At 32.7% G+C, this 18,515-nt stretch overlaps 2 protein-coding genes across 2 annotated transcripts in view; one reads left to right on the top strand and one right to left on the bottom strand.

The window, feature by feature from the left end:
* Positions 1–1,129: 1,129 nt before the first annotated feature.
* On the top strand, positions 1,130–7,697 carry LOC108912929 (protein trunk). The gene is made up of 3 exons (XM_018718362.1): positions 1,130–1,178; positions 2,389–2,627; positions 7,388–7,697. The coding sequence occupies exons 1-3, from the start codon at positions 1,146–1,148 to the stop codon at positions 7,695–7,697; spliced, it is 582 nt and encodes a 193-aa protein (XP_018573878.1). The 5' UTR covers positions 1,130–1,145.
* Positions 7,698–15,829: 8,132 nt separating this feature from the next.
* The window catches only part of LOC108913084 (fibrillin-2-like), a 117,965-nt gene continuing 115,279 nt past the window's right edge, over positions 15,830–18,515 (bottom strand). The window contains exon 39 of the mRNA XM_018718562.2: positions 15,830–16,525. Coding sequence (XP_018574078.1) covers positions 16,307–16,525 — 219 coding nt within the window. The 3' untranslated portion in view covers positions 15,830–16,306. The remainder of the gene's footprint in view (positions 16,526–18,515) is intronic.

Genomic DNA, 18,515 nt, shown 5'->3' with positions numbered 1-18,515 from the left:
TTATATATGTAGTTAAATTTCCCCTTTTTCTTTACGGGTGAGGCTCATTTTTGCCGAAAATTCTGGGTCTCTTTGCCGAACACAAAAACCGAATCCAGTTTCAAATAAAGAAAGGTACCTTTCACTTTATTCGAAAAATAAGTTTTTTTTTAATTCATATAGGTATTATACATACGTCTTTTTGTGATACTTTATTCAAATTTATAAGTTTTCGTTAAACAAATAAAATAATATCAACTGAAAATGGCTCGTTTTTCTAAAAAAAGTGATGGATATTTATTTAAAAAAAAGAATATCCCTCAGTGTCCCCGCCACTGGTTAACAGATCTGCGGTGAATTTTTGCTCGTAATTATATAATTTGTCCAATCAAGCTTTCTTATTTAAACATCTTTATAGAAATTTGAACGAATATGATATTTTTAAAGCTTTTTAATCTAAAATCACTCAAGGAACAACCTTCTGTTGAAGTTATGATATGGATTTATAAAACACCCTGTACGTTAACCCACAAACATGATAAATATAAGTGGTGGTCATAATTAACAACTCTTTAAAGTAATTAAATTAAATACCATTTCATTAAAGCTCTTTAGCTAGAATTTTTTTAAAGCGCTATTAGAATATTTTATAGATCACCAAAAATGTTCCAAACTTTTTGCATATTTACTACCCATAAATTAACAATTAGCCGCTATGCCTATCATGCATCTAATACTTAAATGATTCCATTATGCTTAAGCTTAACTATGACACTCACAAAGCATCACCTTGACAGTTCATCCTATTGAGAAACATCTTGTAACATTTATAACCCTTCTTCTTTGAAACGATTTAAGTATGCTCATTAAAATATAAACACACTACAAACACCTGAATAACAATTCTACCTTACTATGGTAGAATTAACGACATCATCATATAACTACCTGGGATCATTATAAATGGATTTAAGGGGAAGCCTAATTAAAATTTCTGAAGAACATCGAAAGAGGGGATGAGGAATGAAACCTAAACTGATACTAATGACAATGAAAACAACAGTTGCAAAGGTAAAGCGGTATGTTATCGTTATCAACAATGTGGCGAATGCATATCAGCCATGATTAACCATGTTTATTTATTGTTATTATATGTAATTGCTGTGATGTGTGTGCCTAGGCTAGACAAACAAGGAAAGGTATGTAAAGTGATTAGAATACATATTTAGCGATCGTGATTATGAAATAACATTAATAGAAATATTACTGAGAGACATAAAACTAATTTTCTGTAATTTTTAAATTGGGAATAAAATTAAATGATATATTTCTTAAACAATTAATAAATCAGCGTGCTTAGTTCACGAATAACAATAAGAACTTGCATTATTATATATAAAAAAAAAATTAAATACTATCCGCGGACTTCTCCACTTCAATACTCACTGCAATAGTTAATAATAATTAAAGTTATACTTAGCCGAAATTATTAGTTCTGAATACGTGATTAAAATTAACGACATGTTGACTGAATCGCCCTTTAGACTTTTTAGAATATTGCTTTGTGAAAATTCTGTAAATTCAATATAAGAATAAATTTCGTAGGCACATTTCTAGAAAAATCAACATTTCAAATTGTAAATATAGACATATTTTATTATTTCAATTGAATAATGAAAAAAAATGGCTCTCACAATAATTTGAAAGAAATAGTAATGAAAAGGTGCAGTGTAATAAATATTTGTTAATTGAAACCGCATACCTAAACCAATAATAATATGTGTACATGCGGGCACATCTGTAACTGTGAATAAACCAGCAAAGCCTCTATTTATTTCTATCGTTGAATATAACATGTAGTTACCATTAATGTGAATGAAATACATGTTGGGTGAATGGTGAAACCAGGATATATGTATTCAAAAACTCGCGATATAAAAGCATTTTTCGGGCTACTTTGACTGTAACTAGAATTTCTTCACAATTTGTTTTTGGTTAAACAGGACTACGTTTTCAAATATTTTGAAAGACCCTCTTAACACAAATTCTATTGTAAGCTGAGTCTACTTAATTGTCAAAATATATCAAAAGATTCAATTTGTTTTGAATAAAAACGGCTCCAAAATCTTTTTCTCTGAACAATTTAGCTTAGACGGGTTCTAAATTAGTTTTCCATCATACCCACCTCAATTATAAAATAATGAAAGGGGTTAGACTAGTACAGAGAAGTCATAGTCGTAGTTGAGAAGAGCAATGCAATCAAAAAGGTTTATAAATTAAAAAATACTATCTTTTAATTCGATATTGACAACTGTATTTAATTTAATGTTTAACACATTTTTAAAGGAAAGTCTTTGTCTTTCTGCATTTGGGTACTACAATCATTTATTAAAATTAAATAAATTTTAGGTACCATGTACAGAATTATCCGAAGTAATTCTAGAAGAGACTTTAGGGGCAGCTTTCAACGCTAGATATATGAGCATAGACATGCCTTCTTTAGAGGTGTCCAAGAACTTTAAAAGGAAAGTTGGATATGATTTGGACTTTTATGTGGACAGTGAGTATGAAGACGATTCTGACGAACAACCAGCTTGGAGTGTCACTAATCATGTAGAGGAAACTAAGAATATCTTTAGCAACAATAGGTAAGCCGATAAAAATAATACTCATCCTGTAAGGTGATTTCACAAAATATTTTTGTTTTCATACTTAGATTTTTTACTCAGTCTTTCTAAAAATTTTGTGAAATTTAGAAAACAATTTGAATAAAAAAGATTTCTGTAATATTCCTAATATAATTCAAATTTGTGCCAAACTATTTCTTCATAGAAAGATTACTAGACAAGCATTAAGATAAATATAGTATATCTTATATGTCTATGAATATCGATAAGCAGAATACATAAACAGATCTTTCCGTACATAAATGGTATATTTCCCAGCTCACATTTTATTTTTTTATAAAAAAAAAGATGCTTAAATATCTTAAACATGATAACTTTGCAAGGCGGGCAGATGGAACATTTTTTACTATTGTTTGCAGAAAAGTTCATATGAAGGTTTTTATTAATAAGTAATTTGATGCAGCTAGATTTAATTTAATTATTTCAGATGCAGCCGGCGTTGGGGCATTGATTAATCATTAATTAATTATTCCTTGGGGGTGGTACTGTAAACGAATTTTACTTTTTTTTTCTCGAAAAGTAAGCAAATTAGACCAAAAAGGCAAGAGGTAAAAAAATGTATTTTTAATTATTCAACCAGAAAATAATATGAAACTTATAAAAAGCAGTGGCGTGGTCAATTTTTCCTTTAAAATATCAAGTTATGATTTCCCTGTGCCACCCCTGAAATAACTAATTTAAATCTAATTGCATTAAATTAAATTCCTTATTTATTGCTAGGAAGGTGTCAAGTTTTATCAAAATCGGCCAAGTTGTTCCTGAGATATTTGAAGAAGTTTNTAATAATAATAATATTTATTAATCCATTTAGACATTTACATGTATAGGACAGGTCATAAATCAAGACAAACAAACAGATAATACATACATAGTTACAGATTGTCATCGTTAAAATCTTTAATACTGTAATAACATTTGATCAGTAACAATTTCTTAAATTTATTAATATCCATTATCTTATATAGTGTCGGTAATTTATTACAAAATTTTATTCCTTGATAGTACGCTGACAGTTCAAATTTTTTAGTTTTATGTTTAGGAATACAAAACAGGTCACAATTTCAGGTAGAGAAGTTATGAATTTTGGAATTATTTATCTTATACTATACAGGGTGTCTGCGAAAGGTTGGGAAGTCGCATTAATTTAAGGATTAATAGTTGCTTAAAAACGAAATAAATTGAAATTTGTATATGCAAATATCTCGATTACCAAGAGAGATATCGAAAACGAACAAGAGTAACTTTTTTATGAAACGAAGGACTTTCTTTCATTTTTTTGATACACACGATGTCCCTGATTCTAAAGACAAACAAAATCCCATATTTATCAAAGGAATAGGGCATAACTGACGCCTTTATACAAGCAACACCAAAATTTGTTAAAAAAAATCTTATTTATCACGTCAAAAAACATAATAGTGCCAATTTGTTTGTTCATAGTCTAACAGTTTTCAAAATTATTCAAAAATTTCAAAATAAAATTCAAACATTGAATACTCTGTGCATATCTTTGAAACCAGCAACATTTGCATAAGACATTTATCTCAATTAATTTATTTTAGCCATCAGTATCTTCAGCTTCGAGATTTCCTAACCTTTCGCGAACACCCTGTACAGTGTTTAATTCAAATAAGATAAAATTTAGTTGTTGGCAATAATATGCCTGCTATGATTTCCGCTAGTTCTGCCACGACCTAATATTTCAAATTAACGATTTTTTTTATAAAGTAAACCGCCAAGCTCTAGAAAGGTGGAATATGGGACACTGTGCCATGAGGTTCCATCCTCTCGGAGGCCTGTCACCAGTCTGACCTGGCTTACGCCGACAGGATGATAGATATAGCACCGCTTTATGTTCAATTTATCTCCGGTTTTTCTATAAATTTGTGACACCCTTTGTTTCTCATTATGTTTTCGATCTAAAAATTTACTCTTTTTTTTTACCTTCGTTGTGCACCCCGTTATACAGATGTACAGGGCGTCCCAAACAAAACCGTACTAACAGGCAAAGACGATGGCAAGCATGAAAAACTACACATTTAAATTGTTTTAAACAGGTTTTTTTTTGGAAAAACTTACCGGAATTTCAAGATAAAAAGCGTTGTTATAATAGAACTTTAGCCATATGTTTTTCAAAAAACAATGTATTACATTAAAATTTGGCACCTAAGCAGCTATGTAGTTCGCACAAAAAATATACTTTTATTAAAATTGTTGAAAATGCAACAAAGTTGATACCTTCTATATGTAAATATTGAATTTTATCAACTATGCGCTATTAAATAAATACAAATCTTGTTGACAGAGCTGTTATTTTTTTTATTTATTAAATATAAATATTTCAATATCCGATTTATATATGTGGATATACATATTTATGCGGTAAATATTTGAGATAAAAAATTAACTTGTTTATTAGTTACATAGAGGGCAATTCAGTCATAATGTCATTAATTTTAAGGGAAGATAGGGGAAAATGAGTATAATACGAATACGAGATTTAAAAAAAATTTAAATGCATATTTACGCTGAAAAAAAGTATTTTCAAATCATTATTTAAATCCCTTTTCGGACCGTTCCTGACCACTGACCTACAAAGGTTTATCGAGAGTGAATCTTGACCTACTGTATTATTCGGTATTAACCTAGCTTTTACTGCGATTTTAATAGTGTGTGTAGTGAACCACGAGGAATGTAGGGTAAAAAGAATTCTATCTAACTGTGACATTGCTGTTTTTATTAATGCAATACACGGCCAACTAGGACGAGTTTTGTTGACGTCAGAACAGCTAATTGGTATTAGCGATGATTTTTTTCAAAAAAACCGATTACGTATTCTTATTCAGCATCCCTTAAAACGTATTATCACCAAGTTTCATCCAACTCGTTACATCTTCAGGCGAGCACTGGATTAAAACAGATTGAAATAGGCCAAAAAATAAAGAAATTACAAGCTTGTATCACATTTAAGCGCGACACCCTGTATATGTAGGATATATTGCACGTAGTTTGATTTAAAACTTACGATTAACTCAATTAAAATTAATTCTGTACAACTCATACAATCCGCAAACCCTTGAAACCGAGCTTGAAACTTATCATTCTATTGTTGGTTTAAAGTATTTTACATTACTTTTTTTAGTATTAAACTAATTAGTTTATAAAATACCTTTCTTGTGCGATATTTTTTAAAGTTCCATTAATCATGCAGAAAAGATTAAATCAAATATTTGCATTCGCATTTCAAAAGCATTTTGCAATATTTTTACCATAAGTATTACTTGATAATTTAGGGTGTTTATTAAGTATTTTAAAGGGTGAATCTTTGAGTAATTTTAAGATAAAAAGGTCATATGACCAGTGGTCCGCAACGGCTTGGTTCTTGAGATACAGAGCATAATTTTTTTTTTGTATTTTGATTATATTTTGTTCAGTAACATAGCAATTTGACGAAATTCGGGAAACTGGGAGTATCGAGGATGAGAAACTCAAATATTTACTTAGTTTTTTGTTTAATGTTAGAGGACGCCATTATACAAATATACAGTGTTGTACCTGGATTTAAATAACCATAACTTTTTTGTGCCGCACTATATGTCATTTTTGACTAACATTTCTTATTCTCCATTCAATTTTATGTGTAAAAGGTACTCTTAGTATTTGTCGCCGAAAGCAGCCGTTTTGTAAAATTAAACCTGCGTTGAACTTTTGTAAGCTGAATCATTAAGAATTTTTGAAAAACAAGTGAAAAAAATATGTCTTTTATTGATTGTATTGCGTATGTGACAAACTTATATCATTTACAAGACTATGACTATACTGCTTCTATAAATAAGTTAATAACATTTACAATAATTGCTGAAACAAATATTTTGTTTTAAGTTTGTACAAGTACTTAATAAACACCCTGTATTTTGATAACACTATAGTATAGTTTTTCCGAAGTCAATTGAAGAACCAATAATTTCATGGTATGTACCAGGCTCGGTGCTAAGCAGCAACTCGGCATTGAAATATTTGAAAAACTTGTTCCCACATTTATTTAGCCATACCCATATACAGATCTGGTCGAACGAAACGTCCAGGTGGTAGAAATGTATACGCTCAGTTGAAGAATGAGCGTGCGGGCAAAGAGCAATGTGCAGTGTTGCTCTGGTCCATTGCGTCATAAAATTCAAGTCGCCTAGCAGTGCAGTGCGGGAATGCGGAATTTGGTGTGATTCAGATAATTTTAATTTATTATAGGCACCCTTCTATTAATCATTCATATTACAATTGCGAAAGGGAAAAATAAGAGGGATATTTGGTTTACTAATATTATTACAACATGGCATTTTGGAGACCTTTTGAAATGGAACAAAACGAAATTTACCATCAATATAATAAAATTGTTTGAGGACATAAATAATTAAAATATGTTGTTGGTCAAATGAACATATAATAGAAATTTTCTACACATTATATACAAATTATTATAATTTTTTACCTTTAGCAGAAAACTTTTTTAGGGACGCCCATGAAACTCATTAAATTTGATTGCTCGGTATTTTTATGCATGTTCAACTGACTTCGGAATAACTTTAACACTTAAAATATTGTAAACTTGTTTTTCAATCATTTAGGGCAACATTATGTAAGCTCCCCAAATAGCAAAGTATCCTAAATTGGATATAAATACTACACAAGTCCGCATCTCACCCGTTTTTGGCGTTCAATTTCAGGTACAGGAGGGACATGGATTATTTACAAGAATGGCACTGCAAATCACGAATAAAATGGACGGATCTGGGCCCCGATTATTTCCCGAGGTATCTGAGATCAGTGGAGTGCTTGACGGAGAGCTGCTGGTTTAATATGTACAAGTGCCGGCCGAGATCCTTCACCGTGAAAATTTTAAAAAGGAAGCGAGATAGGTGCGTGCCGTCCGCGCAGGGCCCCAGAACCGGCGCTTCCGGTCTACCTAGGGAGCTGAGGGAGCTGTGGGTGTGGGAGGAGAAGGCGGTTAACTTTTGCTGTGACTGCTCCCCGTAGGTTCATTGGGAAATCGGGTGTCTCAAAATATAGGCATTATTTATTTTACCGTGACTGAGTTCTGCTGTGAATAAAATGTAAATGTATCAATTTATTGAGGCGTTCTTATTTTCTTTTCCTTTTATCGCCGTTCATTGACCATTTGTTAAGGAATTCCGTACGTACAACTTGCTACTAAACCTTTAAAACAAGGGAAGCTGTTAAAAAAACAGCTCAAAACGAATTTTGTTCTATTTTACATTTTATATATTTCTTTATTTATTTATTTTTTTTCAGTATAACTTCTACACACAAAATATCATTTTGTATTAAGTGCAAGGTAAGCAACATTTATTATTTAGCCATACCCATATACAGGTCTGGTCGTCCAGTTCAAGAATGCGCGCGCGGACAAACGCCGCACACACACAGCCGCACTGGGCGACCGGCCATAAATTTCAGTTGTTGACAAATTGCCTAGCAGTGCAGTGCAGCAATGCGGAATTTGGTGTGATTCGGGTAATTTTAATTTATTATAGGCACCTTCTATTAATCACTTATATTTACAATTGCGAAAGGGAGAAATAAAAGGGTTATTTTGTTTACTAATATTATTACAACAAATAATTTTGGAGACCTTTTGAAACGGATCAAAACGAAATATACGCCAGAAAATTTTGAATTAGTAGAACCGGTTGCTATTGAAACAGATTTAGAATTTAAGAATAAAGATTTACAAAGGAAGAACATGATCAGATCGTGAAATTATAGATACAATTCACATATTAACTAAAGTTTCAGTGTCCACAATTTTTCGTGTTATTAAAACAAGGTGTATATAGATCATTGCGTAAAGAGGAACCGAAAAATTTAAAAATATCGATGACATGACGAGAGACGTAAATTGGCAGACAATTTATATTTTATATAAAGAAAGCTAATAGTTTTAAAACTATAAAAAATACATAGATTTATCGGAAAATCTGAGATAAATCCGTAGAGTTAGAACTCTGGCTATTAGTGAATCCATATCTAATCGAAAACCGACCAGTGGTAGAACAATGGTAAAAATCGCTAACAGCTGGTGCCAGTATAGACATTTAGTAGTTAGTACTTTTCCTAATCTCTTGTTTAGTGATGTCAGATATGCAAAATACAATTTAAAATTAAAATACCAAATAAATTACCGATTACAGTTAACAAATTCCTTCATCAAACATATTTAAAAAAATATTTTTATTTCCATTTCTTTTTGTGGTTTAAGAAAGCCACCCTATTTGTGTTTCGTAATTAACATTGGCATATGCAACAGGCTTGCTTTGCCTTTATATTTACATACTATTTTATTTTCTATTGCATTTTTTTTTAACTAGGTATTTAAATAAACGCCATCCTTTAAATATAAAATAGACGCGCACACATTATGTATTTAATAAACTAGATTACAGCAACACCATAAAATGTATGTAATGCAAATCCTCTTGAATTATTAACAAATAACGAGGTTACAACAGAAACATAACCGAAACTGTTGATTCAGAGCAGCACTAATAAAGTCAAATGCTAATTAAACAGAAAATAAACCAATATTTGAATGTATGTTTTATAATATCGGGATTGCATTGTTTAATTCTTAATTAAAACAACATTCATTGCATTAAATGAGTCAGTTATTACGAGACATTAATTATTAGCAGTTTAAATTTTATTTGTTACACGGCGAAATTTGTTACGGGCTAAATGATTTCAAAAGTCACCGTAAAGAAATTATTTTTCTTGTACAGTGCATCCTATCTCGGTCATTATTAAAGATAGAAAGTTGAAATCTTCAGGTTAAAAGAGATTTCTTCTCGATATATTTTATATTACAATTGGACATTTTTCTGAATCGTTGACACATTTCTTATGTTTTGTTTAGTTTGCAGAATTATAAGTCTTTTTAATTGACAGACGAAAAGTATACTTTTTTTAAAGGAAAACATAGTTAGTCATGGCCTAGTTAAAAAGTTTAGTTTAGTATATTAAACAACAAGTTTAGAAAAGCAAAGTTTTGCTAAACGAATATAGCGTTTGAGTTCGAGCGAGCGCAGCTTTTTGAAATTTGAAAATTGAAATTTCTCCAAATACTATAGTAGGATCATATTCGATGCAAAGTAATAAATCATTGCCTGTCAAGGGAACCAATGAAGTACGCTTTTAAGGATTTTACAAATTGAATAATTTCTTTATACATTATGAAGGGACGAGGGGATCAGTTCAGGTCTGGCACCCTTGTTCCTACAAAAATTCCTTTATTCTCATAAACTATTTATTTTAAATGTAATTTATTATAAATCCAATTTGTTTCCTAAATTCCACATATGTACTACATTTTACCTCTGTACGCGCCAGTGTTGTTTACTTGTTTTTTGGAAGCGCTCTCTAATTGACGGCAAAGCTCGCCAGGTTAGTATTTGACGTATAACCGACCAGTTCGTACACTCGATGCACCTGGGCGACTACAGCTACTACCAGAACACAGTGCGTATGCAGCGGTATTTCAGATTTTACATTCAATTTCATTTTAAATTTGAAATTATTTATCTTACGCCTCCTACAAATGATGACACGATTTTCCTTTGGTAAAAGACCGACAACTTTTTGCTCTACTTTGCATCGAATACGATCCTACTATAGTTACCTAGCCAGAAAACATTAAATCTGAACCAACTGTTAAATATTGGTACAGTCACAGTAATTAGAAATAGTTTATTAAAAAATTTCAACAATAAATCAGTCAAAAAATGATGGTTTACGTTTACAATGTACTGAAATTGAGAATGAATGTACCGATGTACTGAAAAAGAGTCGGTTGCAGTGATTTCAAACAACTGTATTGAGTGAAACAACAACAACACTGACGTTGGCCTTCTGCGTGTCTGGCTATGTCGTGGTAGCTAGTGGCCTGAGCCTGAAACTATACATAATTAGCACAGATCACACAAAAGACCTAGAGGCCTGTCGTTTGGAATCGATCCGTCATGTGAAGTTTTGGAAAGGTCAGCGAAATTTTTGTTTCCTCCGTCTCACATCAGTGAATGCGGGGAAAGCCTCAATATTCGTCGTCGCCACCCTCCGACGCAGTGTGAACGTCTAGGAAGCTTCCGTTCGTCATAGGGACTCGACGATCGAAAATTGGAAACATCGGTAATTTTCTTGATTGATTGTTCCCCGTTTTCGTCGTGCGTGTGAAATGATCGTCATTTGCCTCGTAGACATCGTTGTAGAGGACCATTGCACGTCGCTGGCATGGCCCACGGAGCATCTTGTGGAAATCTCGAAACATCCGCGAAATTTTATATTGGTCTGGCGCATAATGTGGCAAGGGTTTCTGACCTGGTAGGAGACCGATCGCGTTGTTGTTGGAACCTCAAGTGGCGGATTCGAAATATCCGCGAAATTTTGTATTTTTTCGCAGGGTGGCTACGAATCATGAAGCGGTCTGCCATGTATAGTCTTTCCGATATCAATTGAAGAACCAAGAGGATGACACTATTTACCAGGTTCGGTCGTTGACGCAGCAATTCGGCATTGAAGTATTTGAAAAACTTGGTCCCACTAAATAAATATTTAGCCATACCCATATACAGGTCTGGTCGAACTAAACGTGCAGGTGGTAGAAATGTATACGCCCAGTTGAAGACTGAGCGTGCGGGTAAACAGCAATACGCACTGTTGCTCTGCGTCATAAATTTCAGTTGTCGACAAGTCGCCTGGCAGTGCAGTGCAGCACTGCGGAATTTGGTGTGATTCAGGTAATTTTAATTTATTATAGGCACTTACTATTAATCATTCATATTACAATTGCGAAAGGGAGAAATAATATTATTACAACATGGCATTTTGAAGACATTTTGAAACGGAACAAAACGAAATATACCATCAATATAATAAAATTGTTTGAAGACATAAATAATTAAAATATGTTGTTGGTCAAATGAACATAGGTATAATAGAAATTATCTACACATTATATACAAATTATTATAATTTTTTACCTTTAGCAGAAAACTTTTTTTGGGGCGCCTATGAAACTCATTAAATTTGATTGCTCGGTTTTTTATACATGTTCAACTCACTCCGGAAAGACTATACATATTTGTATTGAAAATATTCGATGGATTTGAAACATATGCGATTTTAGAAGCTTTCTACGACAAAACCTTCTGTTTAAATGTAGTGGTGTCAAATCCAGTTACTTTTAAGTAACCGCGAGTACTAGGGCCAGGGGATATGAAGAATAAATAATCGTGTAACGAGTACTATACAATTCTGGATTCTGGAATAGTTTGGAGGGTAGCTCAGTGTACTGAGCTGCAGCACTTTTTTTCATACCTACTGTCATACTAAATATGCGCACCGAATTTGGTTAAATTATCTCAAGCGGTTTAGAAATTAAAAATTAAAAACTTTTTTTTTTTAATTTTTTTTTTTAATATTTGATACTCTGTAGCTCAGCGGTCTCAAACTTTTACGACTTGCGGAAACCGGCCAACATTTCGATCATAGGTACCTAAAATAATTTTCAAACACATTTTTTACTGATTATATTATATATTTATAAATATTACAATTAACAAAATAAATAGTCCAGTAAGTAAAAATTGAACTAAGACTTTAAAGTTTAAAGTAATATTTATTGGGTAATTGCACTTGCATAAATATAATTCTTTCTTGTTAAGCACCTATAGTAACATACGCATGTACTTTTAAAAATAAAAAGTTTTAAGTTTATGTAAGACTATAGTTTTTTTTATTTTGTGGTGTCGATATTGATAATTTCAAAATTTTGAATCCCCCAGAGAGGTTGTGGGGAACCCCAGGGTTCCAAGGAACACAGTTTGAATACCGCTGCTGTAGCTGGACAATGGCTGTCCTAAGATCCCACATATACAGATATATAATAAAAAACCCTTATTTTTGGCCACAGAATACGTTCCTTGATTTTTGACCTCTACTTAAGAAACATCCTGTGTAGTTCACTGACTTGTGTTCACTGTTGCCGTAAGCGTTCTTCCTCTATGTAGTACATATGCTCTAATATTACTTTGGATCCTATCACAGATTACCAACTGGGACTGATACTGGTAATTGGTAGCCTGTGGATCCTATGTTCGGATCGTACCAAGTAATGATTACTGAGTAACGAATAATTACAATATTGACAACACTATTTATAGCGAAAATTTTTTTTCTAAATTTTTTTCAAAAAATTATTTTGCGAAAACTATCGATCCGATTTTAATGAAATTTGGTGTGTTGTTTTATTATACTATATCATCTTTTTTACCAAAATTAGAATGCCCTAGCAATTAAAGCGTTTTAAAAAAATTATCCAAAAAACTTGATTTTTTTTGCTTTTTTCATTAATTATTGCTAATTTGCGACATCGCTGTAGTCTGTTTGGAAATGAAAGAGAGTAATAAAAGCCCGAGATAAGAACCGGCCATGGGCGTGGTAATATTTCGTTTCAGGTAATTATCGGGTAACACTAATGCTAACAAAAATGACAGGGATTGGAAAATCGACTATCTACAGACTTTTAAAGGAAACAAAAAATGAACAAGATACTGTAAATCCCCCAAAATCATCTACAGGGAGGTCAAAAGTCGTTATAGATGATTTCTTCAAAAATGTCATTCGCAGAAAAGTACACTCATTTTATTTTAAAAAAGAAATACCAACGCTAAACAAAATTTTAAGTGAACTTTCAGAGGACAACGATTTGCCAAAAATCAGTAGAAGCAAATTATGGGCCGTCTTACGAGAGTTGAATTTTTGCTGGGAAAAGCAGAACAGGAAGTCAGTTCTTATCGATAAAGATGAAATTATTTGTTGGCGAAGATCCTACTTAAGATCAATTAGAAAATTCCGTGACGAAGGGAGGAATATTTATTATCTAGACGAAACTTGGGTCAACGAGGGATATACTGTAACAAAAGTATGGCAAGATAAAAATGTAAAAAGTTTTCGACAAGCATTTTTGGATGGACTTTCAACAGGGTTCAAGGCACCTTCAGGTAAAGGGCGAAGATTAATAGTGACACATATAGGTAGTGCCAGTGGTTTTGTAGATGGCGGTTTACTTTTATTTGAATCTAAAAATACAGGTGACTATCACGAAGACATGAACGCAGATGTTTTCGAAGAGTATTTTACACAGATGTTGGATCTTATTCCTCCGGGGTCTGTAATTGTCATGGATAATGCCAGTTACCATTCACGGCAGACCGAGCGGACGCCTACGACTGCTTGGAGGAAAGCCGATATAATTCAATGGTTATCCGGAAAAAACATTTCTTTTGAAACAAATATGGTGAAAAAGGAACTTTTGACACTTGTCAATCTTAATAAAGATCAGAAAAAATATGTTATCGATGAAATGGCAACAAATCGCCAAATAACGGTACTACGGTTACCACCTTATCACTGTGAACTTAACCCAATCGAATTAGTCTGGGCGCAGGTAAAAGGAGATGTAGCGCGAAATAATACGACGTTTAAATTAAGTGACGTGAAAATTTTGTTAAAAAATTCCTTGGAACGAGTAACTGCAGATAACTGGCAAAGATGTATACATCATGTACAAAAAGAAGAGGAGAAAATGTGGGAACTCGATAATTTAATTGACGTTACTGTGGAACCTATCGTTATCAATCTAGGAGACGAAGATAATTCATCAGAATATTCAGAGGATGAATTTTAATATACCTACTTTTTTATTTTCTTTATTGTACATTTATACAACACTACATTTACTCACCATAATTTGAATTTTCAAAATACATATATTTTTGTGTGGAATAAAAGTCTATTCATTAAATTTAAATAAATATTTTGATAATAATATTGAATAATTTTATTTGAATTACTAAAAACCCTCTTAACCCGGTTATGATGCTTAAAGTAGCCTCATGTTTTGAAATGCTGTTTTTATATTGTTTACTTATAAGAGAAATGGACCAAGAAATTGAAGCGGCATAGACAACATAAACAAAAAAACTCAGATAAAATAGGTATTTTTAAAATTTTTAGAGATGGGAAATTCCCGGGAAGATATTTTTTTAGAAATATTCCCAAAATATATTTCGAGAATGTTGCGAAATGTTTCCCGCGAATAATCCCAGGGAATATTATCTTGGAAACGTTCCATGGAAATATTTTCAAGGGAAGTTGCCCAGAAATATTTTCCACCACTTGCAGATGTTTTTTGCTTTTTTTTTGAACATGTGTATATATTTATTGTAAGTTGTGGAACATTAATGATTATAATTAATTATATTATAGACTTATTTTTTGACTTTACAAGTAGGTACTTGACTTTAACAGATAATACAACAATTTCTAAGGTGGTCATCTAGTTATAATTTGGTGGGAAATTCAAAATATGGAAATGTTCCCTGAAAGGGATTCTTCCCTTTCCGGAAAGTTCCCATTTTCGAAACTTTCCAATGATATTTTGACAGATCCGACCTGGCCTAATTCTCAAGCACACTATATTTTTAACTAGGCTACGGGCAAGTATAGTTTCCATGGGCGTAGCTAGGGGGAGCAGGAATGTGCACGGCCCACCCCAGAAAAAAGATCTAATATTTTTTATTTTTTTGTCTCATATTACTCGTCGTAGTCATATCGGCATATCGGCAAGTCGCCGACTGTGGGACTTTTTTGAAATTTTATATTGGCAAGTCGCTGATTACGAGCTTTTTTTTTATTTTAGAGGCCTCCAAAGAACCGGCAGCCCTGGGCCCACTGCAAGCAAACATTCTAGCTATGCCCACGATAGTTTCCATGAAAAAAATATAAATGGTTTGTAAGAGTTAAGAAAAAATTAATTATGTATGCGACTCGATTCTTTATAAAGTCTAATTATCGCCAGTACAGGGGTCACATTTATTTTTTGCTTATAACTCAAAAACTAAAAAAAAAACTGTTCTTACCTGACAATTTCTCTTAAAGTGTCCGATGTTCATAAAAACTGTAACTTTCTGTCTTTAATGCACTTTTACGACGTCCTCAGAGACAGGAGGAAAAAAAACGAGTACAGTTTTATTGCAAATATTTTTATTATTTAAAAGCAAATATATTACAAAGAAACGATAATCATAATTAAAACTTTAGGTAACTAATTAAAATTAAATACCTATCTATACAAATAAACATAAATATATATATCCATATATGTTCCGTAAAATCATATTTGGCCGTTACGATAATAACTCTATAATACTTGAAAACCGTTACAATCTTTTACTCTTATTAGTGGGCTATATAAAAAATTGTATTAAAAACACGGTTCTTCGATCCGCCTCGTCTCTTACTGAACACAATCCGTCGGAAAATTAAATTTAAATAACGAAAAAGAGACGTGCTTCGGCGGCGAAGCGCTGAACCGTCGGTACAAAAATAATCCTGCCACCTAGGGAGAACACATTGGAGAATTTCGGCAGTGATGGCTTCCTCGCGGTATGGCAATGTATTTTATATCACAAAAAACGCCAATGGTTAAAAAAAATTGTAATGTTAGAATTTTGCTCATTTTCCCGTTAAGGATCTCCAAATTAGACTAAACGTCGGAACGGCTATCGAGTTTACTCCGTCACCACGATTCGTACTCTCAAGGTTAGGGGTTTCTCGTAGATCCCGTTCTCGGCGCTGGAAGCGTCCTCGGGCCTTCCGTGGATCACCAGATCGAAGGCGCCAGGCTCTTTCAACCTCCTACGGAAGTGGAGGGCCCAGACCCCGTGCTTCTTGACTAGTTCGAACTTGTTGTTCTCGTTACCCCTCACTATCGTGTATAACATCTCTCTCTGTAAGGAATCACGTTTTAACATACAAATAAAAGTAAAAAACAATAAATTCCTATCATTATAGTTAGTAGTTCAATGAAAAATTAGGATTTTGTTACATTACACACAAAAAAAGTTGTCTGTACTTTTCATGCGACATATGTTATCTGTAGTATATTTGCCTCCTGATCTTGAATCCGGTGTCAGAATTGAGCTATCACATCACAGGAATTTCCTAACTTCAAAAAATAGGTCAGAAATAGCAAAAATTCACGAAAAAGTGCTAGGAAAAGTACAAAAATTTTTTTTTCTATATTCACATGTTCATTTATTAAGACCCTGCCGAACATGAATCCGCGGTCAGAATTGATTAATCTTTTTCTAACCTAAAAACCGGATCAATTAAGGTCAGATATCACGAATTTTCAAAAAATAACAGATTCGCGCCAAAGAGTGACAGCAAAAAACCTGTGATTTTCCCCCGTCTTTTCGCAATTCGCAGAGAATTAAAAAAACATAAAAATATGTTTTTGATAGCAAATTACTTGTAAAAAACTGAAATGAGCATAGCTTTTAGTATTTTGAAAATTTTAAAAATGCCAAAAATTAAGAATTTGAATATTACAAATTGATATAAAAACTATTAGCATGTGAATTATTCTATCGAATGAATTATCTTAACATATATTTTTTAGAATTTTTACAATAATTAAGTATTTCTGATATTCTCTATTTTTGGGGATGATTTCGCCCCCTGAGCGCGCTTAAGGGCGGATTTTCTAATTCAACATGCTTATTTCAGTCATGAGAATAAATCTTTCTTTGTATCAAGAATCATTCAATAGAAAAATTCAATGCTAATAGTTTTTATATTTAAAGGTAATTTTCAATTCTTCATTTTGGGCTTCTTTTCAATCCCTAAGTCGGGGTGATTTTTGAAAATTTTAAAAAAATTAAGAGCTATACCCATCTTAATTTATTACGACCAGTAATTTGAGACAAAAAACATATTTTTATCTATTTTCTTTAGTTCACTCTTTGGTATACGAGGGTTTTCGGGGTCGCTGATCACGGATCCGGGGTCAATTTTGCAAAATTCAAGATGGCGGATCCAAGATGGCCGACCAAATTTTCAAAAAATAACAGATTCGTGCCAAATTTGGTATACGGAGGTTTTCGAGGTCACTGATCACGAATCCGAGATCAAATTTACAAAATTCGTTTTTAAAATTTTAATCAATTGCCTATGTACTTTAAGAAGGTTAAAACATGATTGGGTACTCAGGTTATAAACTAAACAAAAATTAAACTAAACAAAATGAATTTCGCAATTCTGACCTCGAATTCGTAATCAGCGACCCCGAAAACCCCCGTACACCAAATTTGAGGCAAATGTTATTTTTTTAAAATTGGTTGGCCGCCTTGGATTCGCCATCTTGAATTTTGCAAAATTGACATCGGATCAGCGACCCCGAAAACCCCGTATACCAAATTTAGCGCGAATGGGTTATTTTTTGTAAATTTGGTCGGCCATCTTGGATCCGCCATCTTGAATTTTGCAAAATTGATCTCGGATCCGTTATCTTGACACCGAATACCCCCGTATCCCAAATTTGGCACGAATCTGTTATTTTTTGAAAATTCGTGATATCTAACCTTAATTGACCTGTTTTTTTGAAGTTAGAAAAAGAACCATCAATTTTGACCACGGATTTACGTTCGGCGGAGTCTTAACCATATGAACGAATATTTGAAAATAGAAAAAAAAATGTTGTATTTTTCCTAACACTTTTTCGGGAATTTTTGCTATTTTTGACCTGTTTTTTGAGGTTAGGAAATTCCTGTGATGTGATAGCTCAATTCTGACACCGGATTCGTGATCAGGAGGCAAAAATACTACAGATAACATATGTCGCATGAAAAGTACAGACAAATTTTTCTTGTGTGGTGTTATCTATCATACTTTCATTTTCCACTCAAAAATAGTGCTGCTTTGGGCTTTAAACGACAC

Source organism: Anoplophora glabripennis, unplaced genomic scaffold, assembly GCF_000390285.2.
Source record: "Anoplophora glabripennis isolate ALB-LARVAE unplaced genomic scaffold, Agla_2.0 scaffold30, whole genome shotgun sequence".
NCBI classification, from domain to species: Eukaryota; Metazoa; Arthropoda; class Insecta; order Coleoptera; family Cerambycidae; genus Anoplophora; species Anoplophora glabripennis.
This window is presented reverse-complemented; position numbering and strand designations above follow the sequence as displayed.

Excerpts from the sequence above, each read along its gene's own strand:
- LOC108912929 (XM_018718362.1), top strand. The coding sequence starts at position 1,146 with ATGTGTGTGCCTAGGCTAGACAAACAAGGAAAG. Across the intron at positions 1,179-2,388 it reads GGCTAGACAAACAAGGAAAG|GTACCATGTACAGAATTATC; the intron begins GTATGTAAAGTG and ends AATAAATTTTAG. Across the intron at positions 2,628-7,387 it reads AATATCTTTAGCAACAATAG|GTACAGGAGGGACATGGATT; the intron begins GTAAGCCGATAA and ends GTTCAATTTCAG.